Source organism: Geotrypetes seraphini, chromosome 8 (genome assembly GCF_902459505.1).
Source record: "Geotrypetes seraphini chromosome 8, aGeoSer1.1, whole genome shotgun sequence".
NCBI classification, from domain to species: Eukaryota; Metazoa; Chordata; class Amphibia; order Gymnophiona; family Dermophiidae; genus Geotrypetes; species Geotrypetes seraphini.
The window spans coordinates 105,860,841-105,879,297 of record NC_047091.1 but is presented as its reverse complement, the minus strand read 5'-3'; the positions used below and the strand labels follow the sequence as shown (position 1 = coordinate 105,879,297).

The 18,457-nt window shown below is 42.8% G+C and overlaps 1 protein-coding gene across 20 annotated transcripts in view; it reads right to left on the bottom strand.

Annotated features, from left to right (window-relative positions):
* The window catches only part of PTPRS (protein tyrosine phosphatase receptor type S), a 532,810-nt gene that overhangs the window by 71,355 nt on the left and 442,998 nt on the right, over window positions 1–18,457 (bottom strand). For all 20 annotated transcript variants that reach the window (XM_033953845.1, XM_033953844.1, XM_033953846.1 and 17 more), the window contains 3 exons: window positions 16,614–16,867; window positions 5,988–6,078; window positions 4,616–4,831 (listed from right to left, as the gene is read on the bottom strand). In XM_033953845.1, the coding sequence (XP_033809736.1) occupies window positions 4,616–4,831; window positions 5,988–6,078; window positions 16,614–16,867 (561 nt within the window). The remainder of the gene's footprint in view (window positions 1–4,615; window positions 4,832–5,987; window positions 6,079–16,613; window positions 16,868–18,457) is intronic.

The following is an 18,457-nucleotide window of genomic DNA, read 5'->3' as shown; positions in this document are numbered from 1 at the left end:
CAAAGGGTACAGGAGTCTTGACAAGTAGGATGTATCATAGATGTCCCTAGAGTCTAGAGCAGGATAGATGAGACTGCTGTCAGCATCATGGACCCCATAACGGTGTCCATACCTGCTGCCACATCCTCTCTGTAAAATTTCATAAAAGTATGAAGGATGGACCATATAGCCGCCCTACAAATCTCTTTGGGTATTAATTGCCCGGGCCTCCGTCCAAGAAGCTAACACGTTTCTAGTGCAGTGAACTTTCCAAAAATATCAGTGGCTATTTACCACAGTCAATGTATGCAGAAGCAATCGCTATGCGAATCCATCCGGAGATAGATGGCTTAGAAGCTGTCTTTCCCCACTTGCCAGTGTTTGTTAAAACAAAAAGATGATCCTAAAGATGAAATTTATTTGTCACTTCTAGGTAACAAAGAACTCTTCTAACATCCAGCAACTTTAACATCTTATATTTTTTCTTAGAACCCATGGCCTGGAACATGGGAAGCCATACTTTCTGAATAACATGGAAGGCCAACACCACCTTTGCCAAAAATGAGGGAACTATATGCAAGCTTGAGGAATGGCTCTTTGAATGAGAGTGCCTGTAATTCTGAGACTCTTCGTGTCAAGGTGTTAGCCCTTAGGAAAACCATTTTTACAGTCAAATCCATCAAAGAAGTCTCCTATAAAAGCTCATATAGGGCCTTAGTGAGACTATGCAAAACCATTTTAAGGTTTCAAGTTGGAAAAGGTTGTCACACAGGGGGGTGCAACTACAGCGCTGCCTTAAAAATCTGGCAACATCTGGATGAGAAGCTAAAGAAACTCTATCCACTCAATCCCTAAAGCAGGATAACCCTGCTACCTTCACTTTGAGGAAACCAACCACCAAACCCTTCTTGAGACCCGCTTGCAGGAACGTTAGGACTAAGCCATTGGGGCTCTCAATGGTTCCCCTGCTTCTGCGCACACCAGAGCTGGAACATTTTCCAAGTCTTGGCATAAGTCGCCACCATCGCTGACTTCTTAGAGTGTAGCAGAGTCATTATGACCACTTCTGAGAAGCTCTTTTCCTTCAAGACCTCACGCTCAAGAGCCATGCCATAAGCTCAAAGACTTCCAGGTCCTCTTGGGCAACTGGACCCTGTGAGAGAAAATATGAATGAGGTGGCAGTCTGAGACACCTGTCTCTTTGTAATCGAATTAGATCCTCATATCAGGACCAAAGCAGCCAATTTGGGGCAACCAGGATTACTAATCTCAGATGGCTCGCAATTCTGTGAATGACCCGTCCTATTAAGGGTTACAGGGGAAATACGTACAATAGACACTTTTTGGCCACAGTTGTACTACAGTGTCCATTCTGCCGCTTCCGGGCTCGCATCTTCGGCTGAAGACATATAGGGCTTTCTTGTTGCTAGCCAACACCATCAGATTGAATGTTGGGTGCCCCTATCGACACACAATGCTGTCAAAGGCTTTCTGGGATAGTGACCACTCTCCCGGGCCAGAGTCTTTGGCTGAGATAGTCTGTCACGGTCCCTGGACTAGGTGACATTCGCAATGACCTCCCCAGCCTTACAGGCTGGCATCTGTTGTCAGAATCACCCAGGAGGAAATGTGGAGAGGTAAGAATGGGCCAGAGACTCTGGCTGTAGTCACCAATTCAAACTGCACTGTGTATCCTCTCTGTCCAGGACAAAGGCATTTGGAGAGAATCCTTCTGGCCCAGGATGTTTCCTGTAGCGGGTTTAGATGAGTCTTCGCCCAAAGGACAATCTCTATGGTTGCTAAAATTGAACCTAGCACCTGCAGACAGTGCTATGCTATATGTGCCTGCATCTCCAGAATGTTCAATATCTGGTGGGCTAGTTTAAGTTTGTGTGGCTTCTGGTAGAAACACACGGCGCACTGCTGTGTTGAATTGAACTCCCAAGTACTCTAGGGATTGAGTCAGTTCCAGGTGACATTTTAGGAAATTGATGATCCAACCTAGATCTTGAAGGAGTTGGACCACTTGTGCCACTGCTCTCTCGTTTTGATCAGCCAATTGTCCAAGTATGGATGCACCTGAATTCCCGCTCTGCATAGGTATACTGCTACCACGACCATCACCTTGGTGAAGGTGAAAGGTGCTGTCACTAGACTGAAGGGTAGTGCTACAAACTGGTAATGTTTTCCTAGCACTTGAAATCTCAGAAATGTCCTGTGGCCGGGAAAGATGGGAATATGCAAGTAGGCTTACATCAAATCCAGAGAGGCTAGAAATTTGACTGGTGTCAGCGCAGCAATGACCAACCAAACAGTCTTCATGCAGAATAGGGGCATTTTTAGTGCTTTCAGATCTGGGATTAGTCTCCAACCATCTGAATCTCTTTTGGACACAACAAAGTATAGAGAGTATCTGCTCAAGCCTAATTCTTCTGTTGGTATGGGCTCTACAGCCCAGATATCTTCTCACTGTTGTTCACACTTTGATTGCTTTCTCTGGCCATCCACCTGGGGAATCCACAAATGGATGAAAGAATTTGAGTTTGTATCCTGCGAATCCGTGGCTTCCACCGCCTCCATCTCATGTGCTCCACAGCACGTAGCACATGGATGCTCCTCTTTCAGCCATCCAGTACAAATCTGGCATGATATCAGGGTAGAACAGCCTGAAGAGTCTATCTGTATCGATTTGAACCAAATCAAAGTGTTTCTGAGGCAGATTGAGTTGGACTGAAAAATCCAATATGGCCCAGGAGAGCAAAATTCAGGGAAGGGATTTTTAGAGGTGGGAGACCCTAAAGAAACTCCAGTAACCTTCAAAATGTAATTTAAAACCACCCCCAATGTCTCCCATAAGCTACAAAAGGCTGTATTCAGTTATTGCTGGTGTTGGGACTGCTTGAGCTGGGACTCCAACTGAAGTACAGAGAAGACTTCTGCCTCAGACAAGCAGGTAAGTGGTTCCAAAAACTTGTATCTTTGGACTGCCAGTCAAACCAATAAATGTGACTAAGATCTCAAACCCCCTAGCTCTAAGTGCGTCAATGTGGGGAGGGAAACACACCTAGCACCTTTATGGGGCTACACAGCCTGCGTTCATGCTCTGGATAACCATAAGCAAGCTCTGCTATGAGGAGAAGGGTTCTCAAGCCTCCAAATTGTTAATGCAGGCTGGCTAGGGCTACCCTGCTAGCTACAGACTCAGTCCAGAAAGTCTGTGTCTTCTTGTAGTCAGAGCTGTCCCAGAAGCACTGGGAACCTCTGCAGCATTGAAAGCCTCACAATCCGGATAAAATATCCAAAAATAATAAAAATGATCTCAAAGCAGATCAGAAAACCTCCTTCCAACTCGCAGGTGGGGATACATAACTCACTTGTCAAAACTCCTGTACTCTTTTTGCATCTGAAACTATGCTACTGTATTTACCGTCATATGCTTTTAGCTAGACTAAAATCTTCCCAGGGATGTTTATGATCTGGGGAGGAAACAATGCATACATTTACTTTTCAATTGCATGTGAGTTATTTTATCCACAGTTGGTCACTTGTAGAAGCAGCAGGGGCAAATTATGCGGCTCACTCTTTCCCCTTTGAAAATTAGTGTGAGAAAGCAACAAGGTAAGCGATCCACCAATGAATTCATTGTGGAATTAAACAATCGGCAGACAGTCTGGAGATAATGTCCAATTTATTTAGGGTGCTCCCTGCTGTTTGTCGTTTGACAGAGATTCAGGAAACTCATTGCATCAGCTGGCTTTCATTCCTTGTGGAATCTGTTTCTGATCCAAGCTAGTTAAATGCCCCTGAAGCAGCCTTGTTTGGTGAAACGCATTTGGTAGTGTTGCTGGGAGCACCTTGAATAAATCTGACATTATCTCCAGACTGTCTACCAATTGTTTTAGTCCACTTTGAAAATTAGTTACTGGTATATGTGCAACCACACTTGCAATACCATGGACTATTGAATATTTCTTCCTGATTAGAGAAGTGGTATTATGTTTGGACAAGAAATCAGGATTCAGTTTGATTTATACTGGCTGATATTCAGTATTATTTAGCCGACCAGGAATGGTTACTGGCTGGCTAAATAGCGCTAATATACAGTGGAAGTTAGCTGGCTACCCCCTGCTGAATATCCCGATCAACACCAATATTCATTGGCTGACTGGCTAAGTTTAACAGCCAGACAGATCAGCAGGTATATCTATGGCCGCTATGATTCAGCTGGTCAGCTGATAAATAGCTGCTTCACTAGCTATGCCAATTGCAGCCAAAAATAGACTGGAAATTTAATGCTGGTCACTGGGTATGGCCCTGGCACTGAATTTCTGGGCTCACCACCAACCATGGAAGATAGATAGGCTGCCTCCCATGGTCTGAAAATCGGCCTCATTAATTTTAACATTCCACTCTGCAAAAAAAGATTTTTTTTTAGTAAAGCATGAGGATTTTTGAATTATTGTATCTGTTTTGTAGAAAGTAGAAGAATTCCAAAATCTTAGAATACAGACCTCAAATTATACACAAACTCCTTCATATGCTAAATAACGTCATCTCAGCAACATCATGTCAGCTGGATAAACTTTGCTCTTAAAGGTAAGATAGAAAGGCAATGTACAGGTTACATCTGACTTACTGATTCAGCTCCCTCAAGAACAGCCAGGATAAAGAAAACATATCTTTGTCCAATCTCCAAAGCTTTGTTTTCAAACCCATCGTAGGTTTTCTGATCTCCAAGAGTGAAATGGGTTGGTAATGTTCGAAAACGGGCAGCAATATATGATTTGGGGGAGTCCAGTTGCCGTGAATGCCGCAGACCTCGGCGTTGAAGCTTTGCAATATCCTGAACCAGCTGGAAAGAAACCCATTGAACTGAATACCATGATCTCTATGAGCATCATAATAAAAGAAAGGCTTACTGTATATGCCTGAGTTTTAAATGCATACCACGTCTTAGGCATAGAGGCCCTGCATTTTCAGTGTACATAAAATAGGAGAAAGCAGAGGGCTCAATATTCAAAGTGATTTACACAGGAGAGGCTCATGGCTGCTTAAATTGCGTTCAGCGGACTAGCTGCTGATATTCAGTGACACTTAACTAGGCAGTGCTGGTAAATATCGGCACTAAGTCCGAGCTGGACAGAGCGTTATGGGGGTGGAGTTGGGAAGGAGCTGGCAGTTATGTAGGTGCTCACATAGCTAATAGTGCCAGTGCCCAAACAGTTAATTAGGCATATAGGACTGCATAAATAGCAATCCTAACTTTATTCAATTAGCTATGCAGGTGCTGATCAATATTCAGTATCTGTATAACTTACGGATTTCAGCCTGAAAAGTTTAGATGACCTCCCCTCCCTCCTAGACCCCCTCAACAAGCTCAGATCCCCCCATCCTTCCCCCCCCAACAAGCTTCAGTGCCCCTCCCACTCCCCCAATCAACTCCGATTCCCCTCTTGCCTAGCCCCAAATCACAGCAGCACCTTCCCCTCCTCCCTGGGGTCTACCACAACCATCCTAGTGGTCTAGTGGTCAACAAAAGCAGAATTGAACCTTACTCACTTCTGCCCATTGTGGCTTCTGAGAGAAAATGGCCGCTATGACTTCTAGTGGTAGTGGGCAATAGGGGGGTGGGGAGAGAAATGTGTTTTGCTGTTCCTGTCTGAATATCAAATGGAATCTGCATAACCCCCTGTAGCCATCATATATATGTCTGGTGAAAGCTGGATATTCAGTGTTGGTGCCTGGACATGGCCCAGTACTGAATACTTGGGGCTAATTTAGTGCTTGAATGCTGCTGAATACTGACCGGAGACTATTTTGACCAAAGTGAACAGGTCACACAAAGCAACATGCTCAGCTTTAGATGTGTTTGGCAAGACAGCAGTCAGGACTTTGTGCTCTGTGCATTTAATATAAAGAGTAACAATTACCAATAGTTTTACTAGGCAGCATGGCGAGAGGTTGGGCATTCGTGTCCAGACTAGTTTATGATGCTCTACAGAACTCACCTCCTCCAGATCCATATCTTCAGGGCTACCCCAGGGATTCACAAACTGGCCTCGTGATTTCTTCAGTGGCACAACCACTATATAGTAACTTCTAGAATGTAACCATTAAAAAAAAGAACAATGGTGTTATCTAGTAAGCAGCCAATTTCTATAAACTGCACTCAAACGCATGTTCTAGCAAATTCAATCATCATTATACAAATTACATAATATATCATTCTAAAACGCAATAATATGTGAAAACTTACAAAAGAGGAACCAGTCTAAAAAAAATTACCTTTACCAACATGCAATTATATTAACAATGCTTGTCTGTTCTGAAGAAGCTACTAGAGGAAAAAATCCTTTTGGGGATTGCCCCCTTCAGTAGCAAACTGCCACTCCTTGTCAGTTCAGCCTGCAATGACATCAGTGGGACCAGCAGGGTCAAAGCGGTGCTTGATCACAGGCAATATAGACCGCCTGATATTCAAAAGTGTTTAACCAAAACAGGAGAGGCTTCCTGATTAAACTTTGCTGAGTGACCTGGCACGTGATACTTAGCAGCACTTAACCTGTTAGTATCTAGCTTTTAACCAGTTATGTAAGGGATGAACTGGGAGCAGAGCCCCTACTTAGCCCATTAGTGGTGATTTTCAGTCCACTAACTGGCTAAGTACCGCATGAAAACCCCCTTTTATGAAGCCATGTTAGGCTTTTTTATCGCTGGCCGTGGCAGTATTAGCTCAGACACTCATATAATTCCTATGAGCTTCGGAGCTAATACCACTGAGGCCAGCTATTAAAAAAGCTTAACATGGCTTCGTAAAAAGAGGGGAAAGTTAACTGGGCACCGGTCTGAATACTGGACGGTGCCCGATTAACTTCCAGATGACCACTGATGTCTATATAGTGAATGACAGGAGCTACACATGCCCCAACACTAAGGCCTGGATTCTATAAAAGGCGTCTTGATTGTAGGCGGCCAACTGCTGCCCAACCAGCCAATTGGGACACACCTTTCTAAAAAAAAAAAAAAAAACCTCCTGAGGCAGGCAGCCTGCATTGGAGGTGCCTCTGGGAGCCTAGGGAGGTGCGCAAGCCCACCTAAGCTCGCCTAAGACTAGGCGTGGGCGTGGAAGTAGCCTTGGGTGGACCTAGGCGGCCGTACGTGTCTCCGTTGGGTCCCATGGGAGGGGCATGGGCAGGTTATGGGCTTTCCAACTACTTAAGTGCGCACTTAATTGCTGCATTTAGGTACTTCTGCTTACATCTGTTATAGAGCAAATCTAAGTGATAGTGCCTAAATTTAGGCTCCTAATAGCTGACTTATACTAATATTCTATAATGCATTAGGAGCCTAATTTGCCATTATAGAATACTATCTTGGTACCTAGATTTTCGGTGCCTAACTTTTAGCGCCTTTTATAGAATTGTCCCATTATTGCATTTACCCCCTCCCCTTTTTACAAAACCGTAGTGCGTTTTTTAGTGCCGGCACTAAAAACACTAGCGTAGTTTATAAAAAGGGCGGGGGTTAATTCTTTTTTTGTGCAGTATAATTATGTTACAAATCAAGCAGTATGCTTATACAGAAAAGCACTTTCAGTATATAAAATGATCGGAATAATATTATCAGGAAAAGCATCATAAAACTGATAATGCTCAAGTCCTCAATACTGGACCCAAAATTAAATATAGGGAGCACAGGAAATCAGAAAAAAAGGAAAAATTTAAATATGCTTATCACACATTTATAGTTTCATTATTTATTATCTTTATTAAAAATTTTATAAATCACTAAATCTTGGTACAACCAATGGCTCCTTTTACAAAGGTGCGCTAAGCATTTTAGTGCACATTAACCATGTGCTAAATGCTAACGCATGCATGTTAGTCTATGGGCACGTTAGTGGTTAGCACGCGTGTATATTTAGCAATCACTAAACGTGCACTAAAACGCATAGCGCACCTTAGTAAAACGAGGGACAAATCTAAGCGATGTACAAATTAAAAAGCTATAAAAAATTTGAAAAGGAATTCAATAATTTAAAAGTAAAGCTCATTCATATCAAGAGCAATCACACAACTGCCACCCTCTAACAACAAATAATATGTTGGTGAAGGGAGGACCAATCTCCGATCAGCACTTTCAAAACAGATCACTGTTTAGGAGGTTCATAGTCAAAAGCGCGCGGCGACAAAGGCGCACCAAGACAACTGAGCGCAAAGTGGAAGCCCGCGCCTAAGAAAAACAGTGTTTTAAGGGGCTCCGACGGGGGGGTGTTGGTGGGGAACCCCCCCACTTTACTGAATACAGATCACGCCGGCGTTGTGGGGGGTTGTAACCCCCCTCATTATACTGGAAACTTAACTTTTTCCCTGTTTTTTAGGGAAAAAGTGGTTTTCAGTATAATGTGTGGAGTGTACAACCCCCCAAACCCTCCACAACGCCGGTGCGATCTGTATTCAGTAAAGGGAGGGGGTTCCCCCCGCCCCCCGTCGGAGCCCCTTAAAACACTGTTTTTCTTCGGTGCGGGCTTCCGCCTTGCGCTCAGTTGTCTTGGCGCGCCTTTGTCGGCGCGCGCTTTTGACCTGTCACCGTTTAGGAATAGCCAGCATCTAAACTGAAGCCTGCGTGGTAGCAACAAATGCAGAAATTTGAGAAGGCTCAAATACATTTACAAGCAGTCCCTGGGTTAAGGTCGAGTTCCGTTTTTAAAACTGTTTTTAAGTTGAATGTGAATGTAACTTGGATCATGTGTGTATTTATGTTCTCCTGTAAAAACATTAAGGAAACAGTCCTCAAAATAAGGTACTGTAGTTTAAATAGAAAGAAAAGATAGGAGGTTTACACTTACTTTCATTCTACACCATATTGCATACTGGAAGGGGATCCCTTTCCATCCATCCCATTGTTCCCTCTCCACCACTACATCCAACATTTCTCTCTTCCATCTCTCTCTTCCCCATGCATCTCTACCTCACTCCTCTCCCACCACCATGTCCAATAATTCTCTCTCCCTCCCTATGCCCAACAATTGTCTTCCTTCATTTCCCCATGTGAACCATCTCTCTTTCCCTCTTACTCAGACATCCATGCCCAACAATTCTCCCTTTCTATTCCCTCCCCCACCTCAGCATCTCTTCCCCTCAATCCCTCCATTATTCCATCCTGTCCGAAGTTCATGCTACCCTCCCTCCCTCCCTCCCTCCATTTTGTGTCCCAAATTCAGGCCCCCCTCCCTCCTTTTTTCCTTCCATCTATTCTTCTATCCTGTCCCAAGTTCTACAAAGCAGCATTGCATGCGTCTGGTAGTAGTTCCCCCCAAAAACAAACCATAACATAACATAAAAATTTACTTCTACACCGCAGTATCGTGATGTTCAATGTGGTTTACAAAAGTAAAAAATTACAGTTAAGTGAAGTATTCTAATTATCTAAATATCTAGTAAACAGATATGTTTTCAAATGTCTCCTGAACAACTGATAGGTACTAGAAGTCAAGAATAAAAGATTTAAATCCTTATCCCAAGATGCTGCTTGATAGGATAAAAGGTGATGATGGTATCTTTTGAATTTATACCCTTTGACAAATGGAAAAGTACATAATACATGTGAACATCTAGCTGTAAACATGTCTCAACGTGCCACTCTCCCTCCCTCCATTCTTTGTCCCAAGTTCGTGCCCTCCTTCCGCGGGCATTTACCATTTCTGGCCGGCTCCCTCATCTTCTTTCCTTCCAGCTGTGACAAAGCTGCGAGAAGTGATTTTTACTCGCTGCCCGCAGCTGACACCAAAGCCTTCCCTTTGACATCAGAGAAGGCTTCCAGCCAGAAAAGGTAAACGCCCACAATAGAGAGGCACGAACCTGGGACATAGAATTGAGGGAGGGAGGAAGAGGGGTGTGTTCGGACACGGAAGGGAGAACCCAGACCTCTGTTTGTAATTACGAGTCCGAAGTAAGTCAGACATTCGTTACCCGGAACTGCCTGTACACAGAAACTTCAACAAATGAAGCCCTCAAATCCAAAACTCCTGGGCATCACAGCAAAAACTGTTTATACCTCTTCTGGTTGATATGTTTTGTTATATTAATTTATGATTTTGTAGTTCATTGTGTTTGTACAGTTTTTCTTAATTTGTTTTCTGTAAAGAGATGGAAGGTTTTGCGGAAAAAAAGTAAAGTGTTATGTTACGTTGTATGTCTCCTTAAGACACATATGTTCTTAAAATAAAACTTAAGGAGCCTTTCCTTATCTGATGATGCCATAGTTTCAGTCATATTAGATGGAACCACAGAGTCAGAGTTAGAGCCTTCCAGAATCACTGAAACATCTAGAATATCCATTTCCATATTGACCTCTCCTTGTAATGAAGGATCTTTCTTCTTTGCAGTTGGAAAATAATATGTAGATGTAAAGGGAGGCAAATTATTTTCTTAACATCTCTTGGGGTGAAGTTATCAAAGATCACAGAAAATTCACAACATGCAAATTTCAATTTCTAATAGTGTTCTCTAATTTCTTAGTTTTCAGCCTTAAATTTAACAAATCCTTAAATAAAGAAGCTTGAACTAGTTGAGAAGATTCCAACTTCTCCTTCACAGTTTCATATAGTCAACATCAAGTCAACCATTATTGCAGTCTGACATGCTCAAAAAGGCCTCTGGTCATTCCTCCTCTGAGAACAGCTTTCACACATAACTCCTCACTGGCCTCATCAACACCGTACTTGAGATTCCAGGTATTTCTCATCACTGGAACCTCTACTTCTTTGGCTAGGTCCTCTACAGCGGCTGGGATCTGGGCTCAAGCTGCTGTCATATCCACAAGAATTTAATCTAATCTAATCCTATACTTATAGATTGTTGTATTCCTTAAAGGTTCAGAGCAAGTTACATTAAGAAAAACTACACTGATCGTATATACAGAATTAACAATTAATAAAGAATTTTTAAAATAAATAAGTCTTATATAGTTTCATTTTTAGCACATGGTTGTTTGGAAAACCAAGGAGAGGATTTGTCCCTTGATTTCTTCTTAATTTTAAGAGGCGCAATAATGTGTAAAACCTCTAGTATACTTTTATCCTAACATTTCTATAGCCCAGTAGGATTAGAATCAGCTAAAGATGGTAAAGAGACAAAAACTACTAGCTGCCAAAATAACTTTTCATCTATTTTGTCCCTAGACTGAAATAAGACATGATTAGATCTCTGCTTATTCAAGACATAAACACTGCTTCTTATGACACTGGGCAAGTCACTTAACCCTCCAATTGCCTCATAGTTAGATTGTGAGCCCACTGGGACAGATAGGGAAAATGCCTAGAGTACCTACTATTGAATGTAAACCACCTTGGGTGAATCTCTTCATAAAAAGGCAATTAATAAATCAATAAAAAAAAGATTTAGAAAAGAATTAGAAAAGGTACAAAGAAGGGTGACCATGATAATTACGAAAATGGAACTTCTCTTATATGAGGAAAGACTTAAGCGGTTAGGGGGCTCATAATAATAAAAAAAAAACATTCAAAAAGTGGCCTAAATTGGTACTTGGATGATCAAAAGAACAGATCGTCCAAGTACTTATAATCAAAGCTGGTTTTAGATGTATCTAAAACAGCTTAGGCCTATACCCTGCCTCTAAACGCCTAGAGCAAAAAGAGGTGAGGAAAGGGCAGGAGGTGGGCAGGAGACTTAGTCATACAGCAAGTATAACCAAAACTTTAACAAGGTTGCCCAGTCGGAACTTATACGTTTTGACTTAGACCAAGTCAAAACAGGTATAAGTTCCGAATAGGGGCCGCTGAGCTGATCGCGGCTGCCGCGATCAGCTCAGCAGCCCCGGCAACCTGCCCACCCCCCACCGCAATGATCGCGGCAGGAGAGATGCTTAATCTCCCCTGCCACAATCCCCCCTGAACCCGAACTGCCGTGAACTGCAGCAGGAAAGATGATTGCAATCCACCCCCCAAAAAATACTGGCAGGAGGGAGCCCAAGCTCTCCTACCGAGGCGCAAGCCCCCAAACCACCCCCGAATCCTGAAAATACTGGCAGGAGGAAACCCAAGCCCTCCTGCTGAGGTACAAGTCCCCTGTGAACCCCCCCACCCTGAAAATACCAGCAAGAGGAAGCCCAACCCCTCCTGCCGAGGTGCAAGTCCCCTGCGACCTTCCTACTCCTCAAATACCGGAAGGAGAGATCCCAGGCCCTCCTGCCCACGGCGCACACCCCTGTGACCCCCCCAATCGCCCCCCGAACTCCTGAACGGCCCTCTTTAACTCCGTGACCCTCCCCGACACCCCAACCCCCAACTCAACTTACGTTAAGTTGGCCGTCCGGGTCCCAAGCCCGTCTGACCGGCAGGCCCGCTATCCTCCAAATGGGCCAGGCGGCTAAGGCCCTGTCCATAGGAGGGGCGTTAGGCGCCGGGCCAACCGGCTCCCTTCTGCTGGTATTGTCGGGGTTCGTGGAGGGATAGATCTCTCCTGCCGTGATCGTTGCGGGGGTGCTTTTGACAGATGTTGGTTACAGAATCCAGCTTTTAGGCGAAGGACTTCGCTTGTTTTGGGCATTTGGGACTTGGGCAATTTTTTGGTTGACAATTTATTCCAAGGTTAGACGTAGTGGTGTCTGGGCGATTAAACTGCTGAACATAGAGGTAGGCCATTCTCAAAAAAACCCTCATTTTGGATGGTTTTTTTGAGAATGGACATTTTCCCTACTGCTACTTTCAGCATTTAGGGCCTTAGGCCCAAAAAGGTACTTAGATGCTTTTTTTTATTTATTATTATGCCCCTCCATGGCTCTTCAGCTTGGAGAAGAGATGGCTGAGTGGGTTATGGTAGAGGTCTACAAAATCCTGATTGAAGAAGAAGGGTAAGTGTGACTCAATTGTTTATCCTTTCAAAATGTACAAAGACTAGTTACATGGTAATGCTTTTAAAACAAACAGGAGAAAATATTTTTTCACTCAATGAATAGTTAAGCTCTAGAACTTGTTGCCAGTGGATGTGGTAAAAGCAGGGTTGAATAAGGTCTTGGAAAAAAAAATCCATAAACTGCTATGAAGATAAACACAGGGAAAGCCTTACTTATCCCTGGGGTAAGTGGCATGAAATCTTGCTATTTTGGGTGATTCTGCCAGGTTCTTTTGACCTGGGTTGGCCACTTTTGAAAGTAGGATACTGGGCTAGTTGAACATTTGGTCTGACTCAGAGAGGCATTCTTATGGTGTTATGTTATGAGTTTCAAGACATTTCAAAAGAGGGCATAGTCATCAAGCAGCATGCTGCTTCTTAACCCGCGTACTGAGAAACCAATCCACAACATTAATTTCTGTAGAATCTGGTAGATGCTAAAAGTTCTAAACTGACCACAATGGACTAAGTTTGTCCACAAACAAACTAGAAAGTAGGACTTGATAACCTAATTGTAAGAAAATGCTCCTAAGCTCTCAGATGCCTGCGCTGATAATTCAGGGATTTTAAATCAACTATTGCAGGAACGTGGTATCTTTCATCGAGCTGCGATCTGTATTTGTAAACTTTTTATAAAGTGCTATATGCCTTGTGCCAAACAATAATAAAGTGCTCTATAACGTGCTAAATATTAAACCACAACCTAAGAGCATAACAGTCGGCACTTATCTTTTATTTACCCCCTCTTCTACAAAGCCGCATGGTAATGGCCCCGAAGCCACTAACGTGGCTTTGTAGAAGAGGGGGCTAGTGTGCCTTAAGGTTTGGCTCTTAGGCTTGTTGTCTAACATTTTTGTAAGTGATTTTGCTGAAGGGCTGTCTGGTAAGGTTTGCCTCTTTGCAGATGATACCAAAATCTACAATAGGGTGTGGATAAAATGAGGAAGGACCTGGTGAAGGTTGAAGAATTTTCCGGAATTTGGCAGCTAAAATTTAATGCTAAGAAATGCAGGATAATGCATTTGGGCTGCCACACCCTGAAGGAATGGTACAGTTTAGGGGGTGAAGAACTTTTGTGCACGAAAGAGGAGTTCTCGGGTTTGATCATAAGTGATGATTCTAAGGTGGCCAAAAGGTGGTAGAAAAGGGACACTAAAAGCTAGAAGGATGCATGGGTGAATAGGGAGAGGAATGGCCAGTAGGAAAAAAGAGGTAATGATGCTCCTATATGGTGAGACCTCATTTAGAATGTTGTGTACAATTCTGTAGATGGCACCTTCAAAAAGATATAAAGAGGATAGTCAGTTCAGGGGAAGGCTACTAAAATGGTCAGTGGTCTTCATCATAAGGCTTATGGGGACAGACTTAAAGATCTCAAAAAGCATTTGAATAGAAAAAAAGATCTCAATAAGTATACAGTACTTTGGAGAAAATGTGGGATGGGGCGATATGATAGAGCATTTAAATACCTATGTAGCGTAAATGCACATGAGGAGAATCTCTTTCCATTAAGAAAGCTCTGGAATGAGGGGGCATAGGATGAAGGTGAAAATACATTTTCATGGAAAGGGTAGTGAATGCATGAAATGGCCTCCCGGTGGAGGTGGTGGAGATGAAATATGTACCTGAATTCAAGAAAGCTTGGGATAAGTACATTGGATCTCTAAGGGAGAGGAAGGGATAGTAGATGGCATGGATAGGAAGACTAGATGGACCATATGGTCTTTATCTGCCTTCATTTTTCTATGTTTCTAATTCAAAGGACTACAGTCTTTGGTAGCATGGCTTCAAGCTGAAGATATACAGTTTAGACAATTTTGTTGACAGCAGTTATTAGAAGCAAATGGTATAACTCCTATAACTCCCCATAAGCCATCTGGGTCAAGTGAAACATAGAAACATGATGGCAGATAAAGGCCAAATGGCCCATCTAGTCTACCCATCCGCAGTAACCATTATCTCTTTCTCTCTCCGAGAGATCCCACATGCCTATCCCAGTCCCTTTTGAATTCAGACACAAACTGGCAGATCTTGGGACTTGAAGAGCTTCTTTTGTTTCATGACTGTTTTGTATATGTTTTTATGTTTGTTTATTGAATTTTCTCATGTTTGTTTAGCATATGTTTTATTACAGTTTTTTGTATATTATGCATTTATCTGCATTATTTATATCTGCATGCTTTTATGTAAACCATTCAAACTAGATTTAACTGCAACTTTTCTGACTAGGGGCTTATGATTCAGCAATTGTTTTCTGGATTTTCCTTTATGGGCTCAGGTAAGATGGAGGCAATTTTATAAGGAGCTACTTAGGGCTCCTTTTACAAAGCTGCGCTAGGGCCTTAACGTGGGGAATAGCACGCACTAAACTACCACACGTGCTAGCCACTACCGCCTCCTTTTGAGCAGGTGGTAGATTTCTAGCTAGCGTGCACTATAGCGTGCGCTAATCCAGTGTGTGTGATAAAACCGCTAGCACAGCTTTGTAAAAGGCGCCCTTAGTTTCAGGAACAAAGAACATGATTAAAGAGGGGTAATTTAATCATTTATGCATGTAAATGAACTCTTAAGTGTATAAATGACTTCTGATAAAATACTGATAGCAAAAATGTATGCACGTTGTATGTATGGTGTGTACTTCGCTGTGGGTGAGTGCATGGAAGAAGTCTGGGTGGAGTAAGTGCATGTGTTGATTATGAAATACAATAATTTACGTTTACATTTGAAAAATGTAGGTGAAGTCATTTATAACAACTCTAAGGTTGGTGTTAGTGATTGCGCCTTTAATGAAGATGTGTTTTTGGCCATTTGTATTCTATAATGAAAAGTAAGCACCTACATTTCTTTATAAGATAGAATTTTAAACTAGATGCACTTTGGGTACTTTAAACTATTTTGGTGCCTGATTAGGGGCTTTATGCCAGATCCCCTTCCAGGATCTTGCAATAACAGGCCCCAGTCACTAGGTGTGGCCATTGTGTGATAACTGAAATTCCTTCGTCCCACTAGTCAGAAACATTACTTCTGCATAATCTGTAGCCAATACAGGCCGACCAGAACTGGAAATTAAAACTAAGTGTTCGCTACATGACTGTGCTTGGCACTGCCACTGAGCCATGGAGCTGGTCTAGGTCTGGATTTTCCATTACAAAATTTATCTTACAGACGATGTCTAGTAATGGATCAGTTTTGCGTTTACCTTAATAGGAATGCAGTATTTCGAAACTAAGTTGTGCTGGGTATGATATCAAACTTATCACTTTTATATTTAAGGAGTTCACCTAACACTAGTTCATCCTATATACTTTTCATTAGTTTCTGTGGTTTGTCTTCTGCTGCAGTTGGTTCATGAACTAGAATTGTAGCAGGGGTAACATCATCTGAAGTGATTATACTATCACTATCATTAGTCCTAGTACATAAGCTAAGGGTAGGCATTTTTTAATTGTGGGTGGCAGGTGGCCATCAATAATTTTTTTTTCCAATACATGAACTGAAACAGTTGCCTTGCTGAGATGTGCTGTAGGTGTTACATAACAAGGCCATCATATGAAGGAGTACCCAGAATACTTGGGAAGAGAAATTTAGTTTCCTTCCACCTCAGAAATGAACAGAAATTTGCTATCATCTCCTCAGTCCTTTTGGCCTTGAAAGTTAGAGATTATGCCTTACTGGAGCAGAAATGCAGGGAGAATGAGAAGCAATGCAATGAACACCCACCGGACAAGCTCCGAGGTCTCCACAGCTGGCATCTGAAATGTGATGCTACTTTCTGGCTCAGCCTTCTTGCTCATCATTGGCTTTTGTCCTAACATGTTTGGTGCAGTCCTTGCTACCACATTTTGCTGCAGGCCACCCATGCTGTTCCCCCGATTGGTCAGAATAAAATTGTAATCAGTTTTGGGCTTTAAATTGGTGATTAACTTCTTGGTGGTACGACCATCCACATCCACGTTGTGCCCATTGTACTGGATCTATAGAAGGATAGAGAGAGAAGCAAAATTACTGGAGACTCAGGCAGAACTTAACACCTTACTTCATGAAAGAGCCAAAAAATCCATGCTCTATTACAAATACCAACTCTATCGCTATAGGAATGTTGGGATAATGTTGGCTGGACTGGTAAGGGCAGCAGAAGGACACTCACCAATTTTACGTCTGAGGACAGGAACTGGACAGATGGTCACCGATGACCAACAGATATGTAAAACTTTTCAAGACTATTATTCTAAACTTTATGGGGTGCCATCAAACTCAGAGTTGGAGAGTTCCCTATATTTGGATAATATCCCCTTACCGATAGTAGGGGCGGCAGATTTGGATAAATGGAATGCACCAGTAACTTTTGAAGAGGTGGAGTGGGCTATATCACAGAGTGCCTTGTTTAAAGCCCCAGGGGTGGATGGGTTCCGAGCAGAATTTTATAAACTTCTTCAGAGTGAAGTCGCCCCTCCTCTGGTTTGGATGTATAATACATATATTGACACAGAGACCCTGCTGACCCTGTTTCTCTTTGCTGTCTGGATCATAACAAAAAAGGAGAATTGGGTCTCCCCGATATTAACACCTACAATATAGCTGTCTTCTTTGCCACGTTACTGACTGGCTCAGGAGTAGTGATCAGAACAGTCCTCTGCAGTTGGAATGGGGCTTTGATCTTGCATGTCCCTCAGAAGCTATTACCCCAGGATTTTAAACACAGCTGGGTAACTACACCATTGCGTGAAGCATGGAAATTTTGGGCGTCTAGGTTGGGGGGCAATCTGCAAGTATCACTTCTGTTACCCATAAAGGAGAACATAACTTTTTTTTTACCAGGAAATGAAAATAGAGCGTTTCAGCATTGGGAGGCAACTAGTATAGTCCTCTTGGAACATTTGCTTAGCCCCACGGGGACCTTGATTACATATAAGGAATTCTCCTGCAGAGTGAACACCCAATGGGGTGATTGTTATGCTTTCTGCTAACTTAAACATTATTTCCTTTCTTTAGGAAAGGAAGCCATGAGCTTTCCTCTGGGGGAGAAGCTGCATCCATTTTTGGATCTTATTACCCTGGAGAACATATCCATTTTGTGTGCCCATAAAGCATTGGTGAATTTGTGTCCCTTTAGAGATTTTGCCACCCAGCGTCACCGATGGGAAGGGGACTTGGGGGAATTAGTGTCCACTTGGGAAATTCTTGCTAGTATCAAGCACATCCCTAACGAGGTTCACAGTACTCTGCTTAGGGAATATGCTTTCCAAGTATTTCACAGGGCTCACACTCTCTCACAATTCCATAAAATGGGTACCCCTCTTGTTTGAAAAGCAAGATTGAGGAGGCCACTTTTTTCATGCCTTTTGGCTCAGCCCAGTGGTCCAAGGATTTTGGAAGAGGGCGGGGGCTTACATTAGACAGATCTTGGGCTAGAAGTTGGTGGTTTCTCCAGAGGCACCTTTACTGGGCCTACCGGGAGCTGGAGGGATTAGGGGAAGTGGGTCTTTCTAGGCTGTGGGTTCAGAAACTGAGTATTTTAGGACAAAAGTCTATTCTGAAAGTGTGGACTTTGGACGATCCTCCTT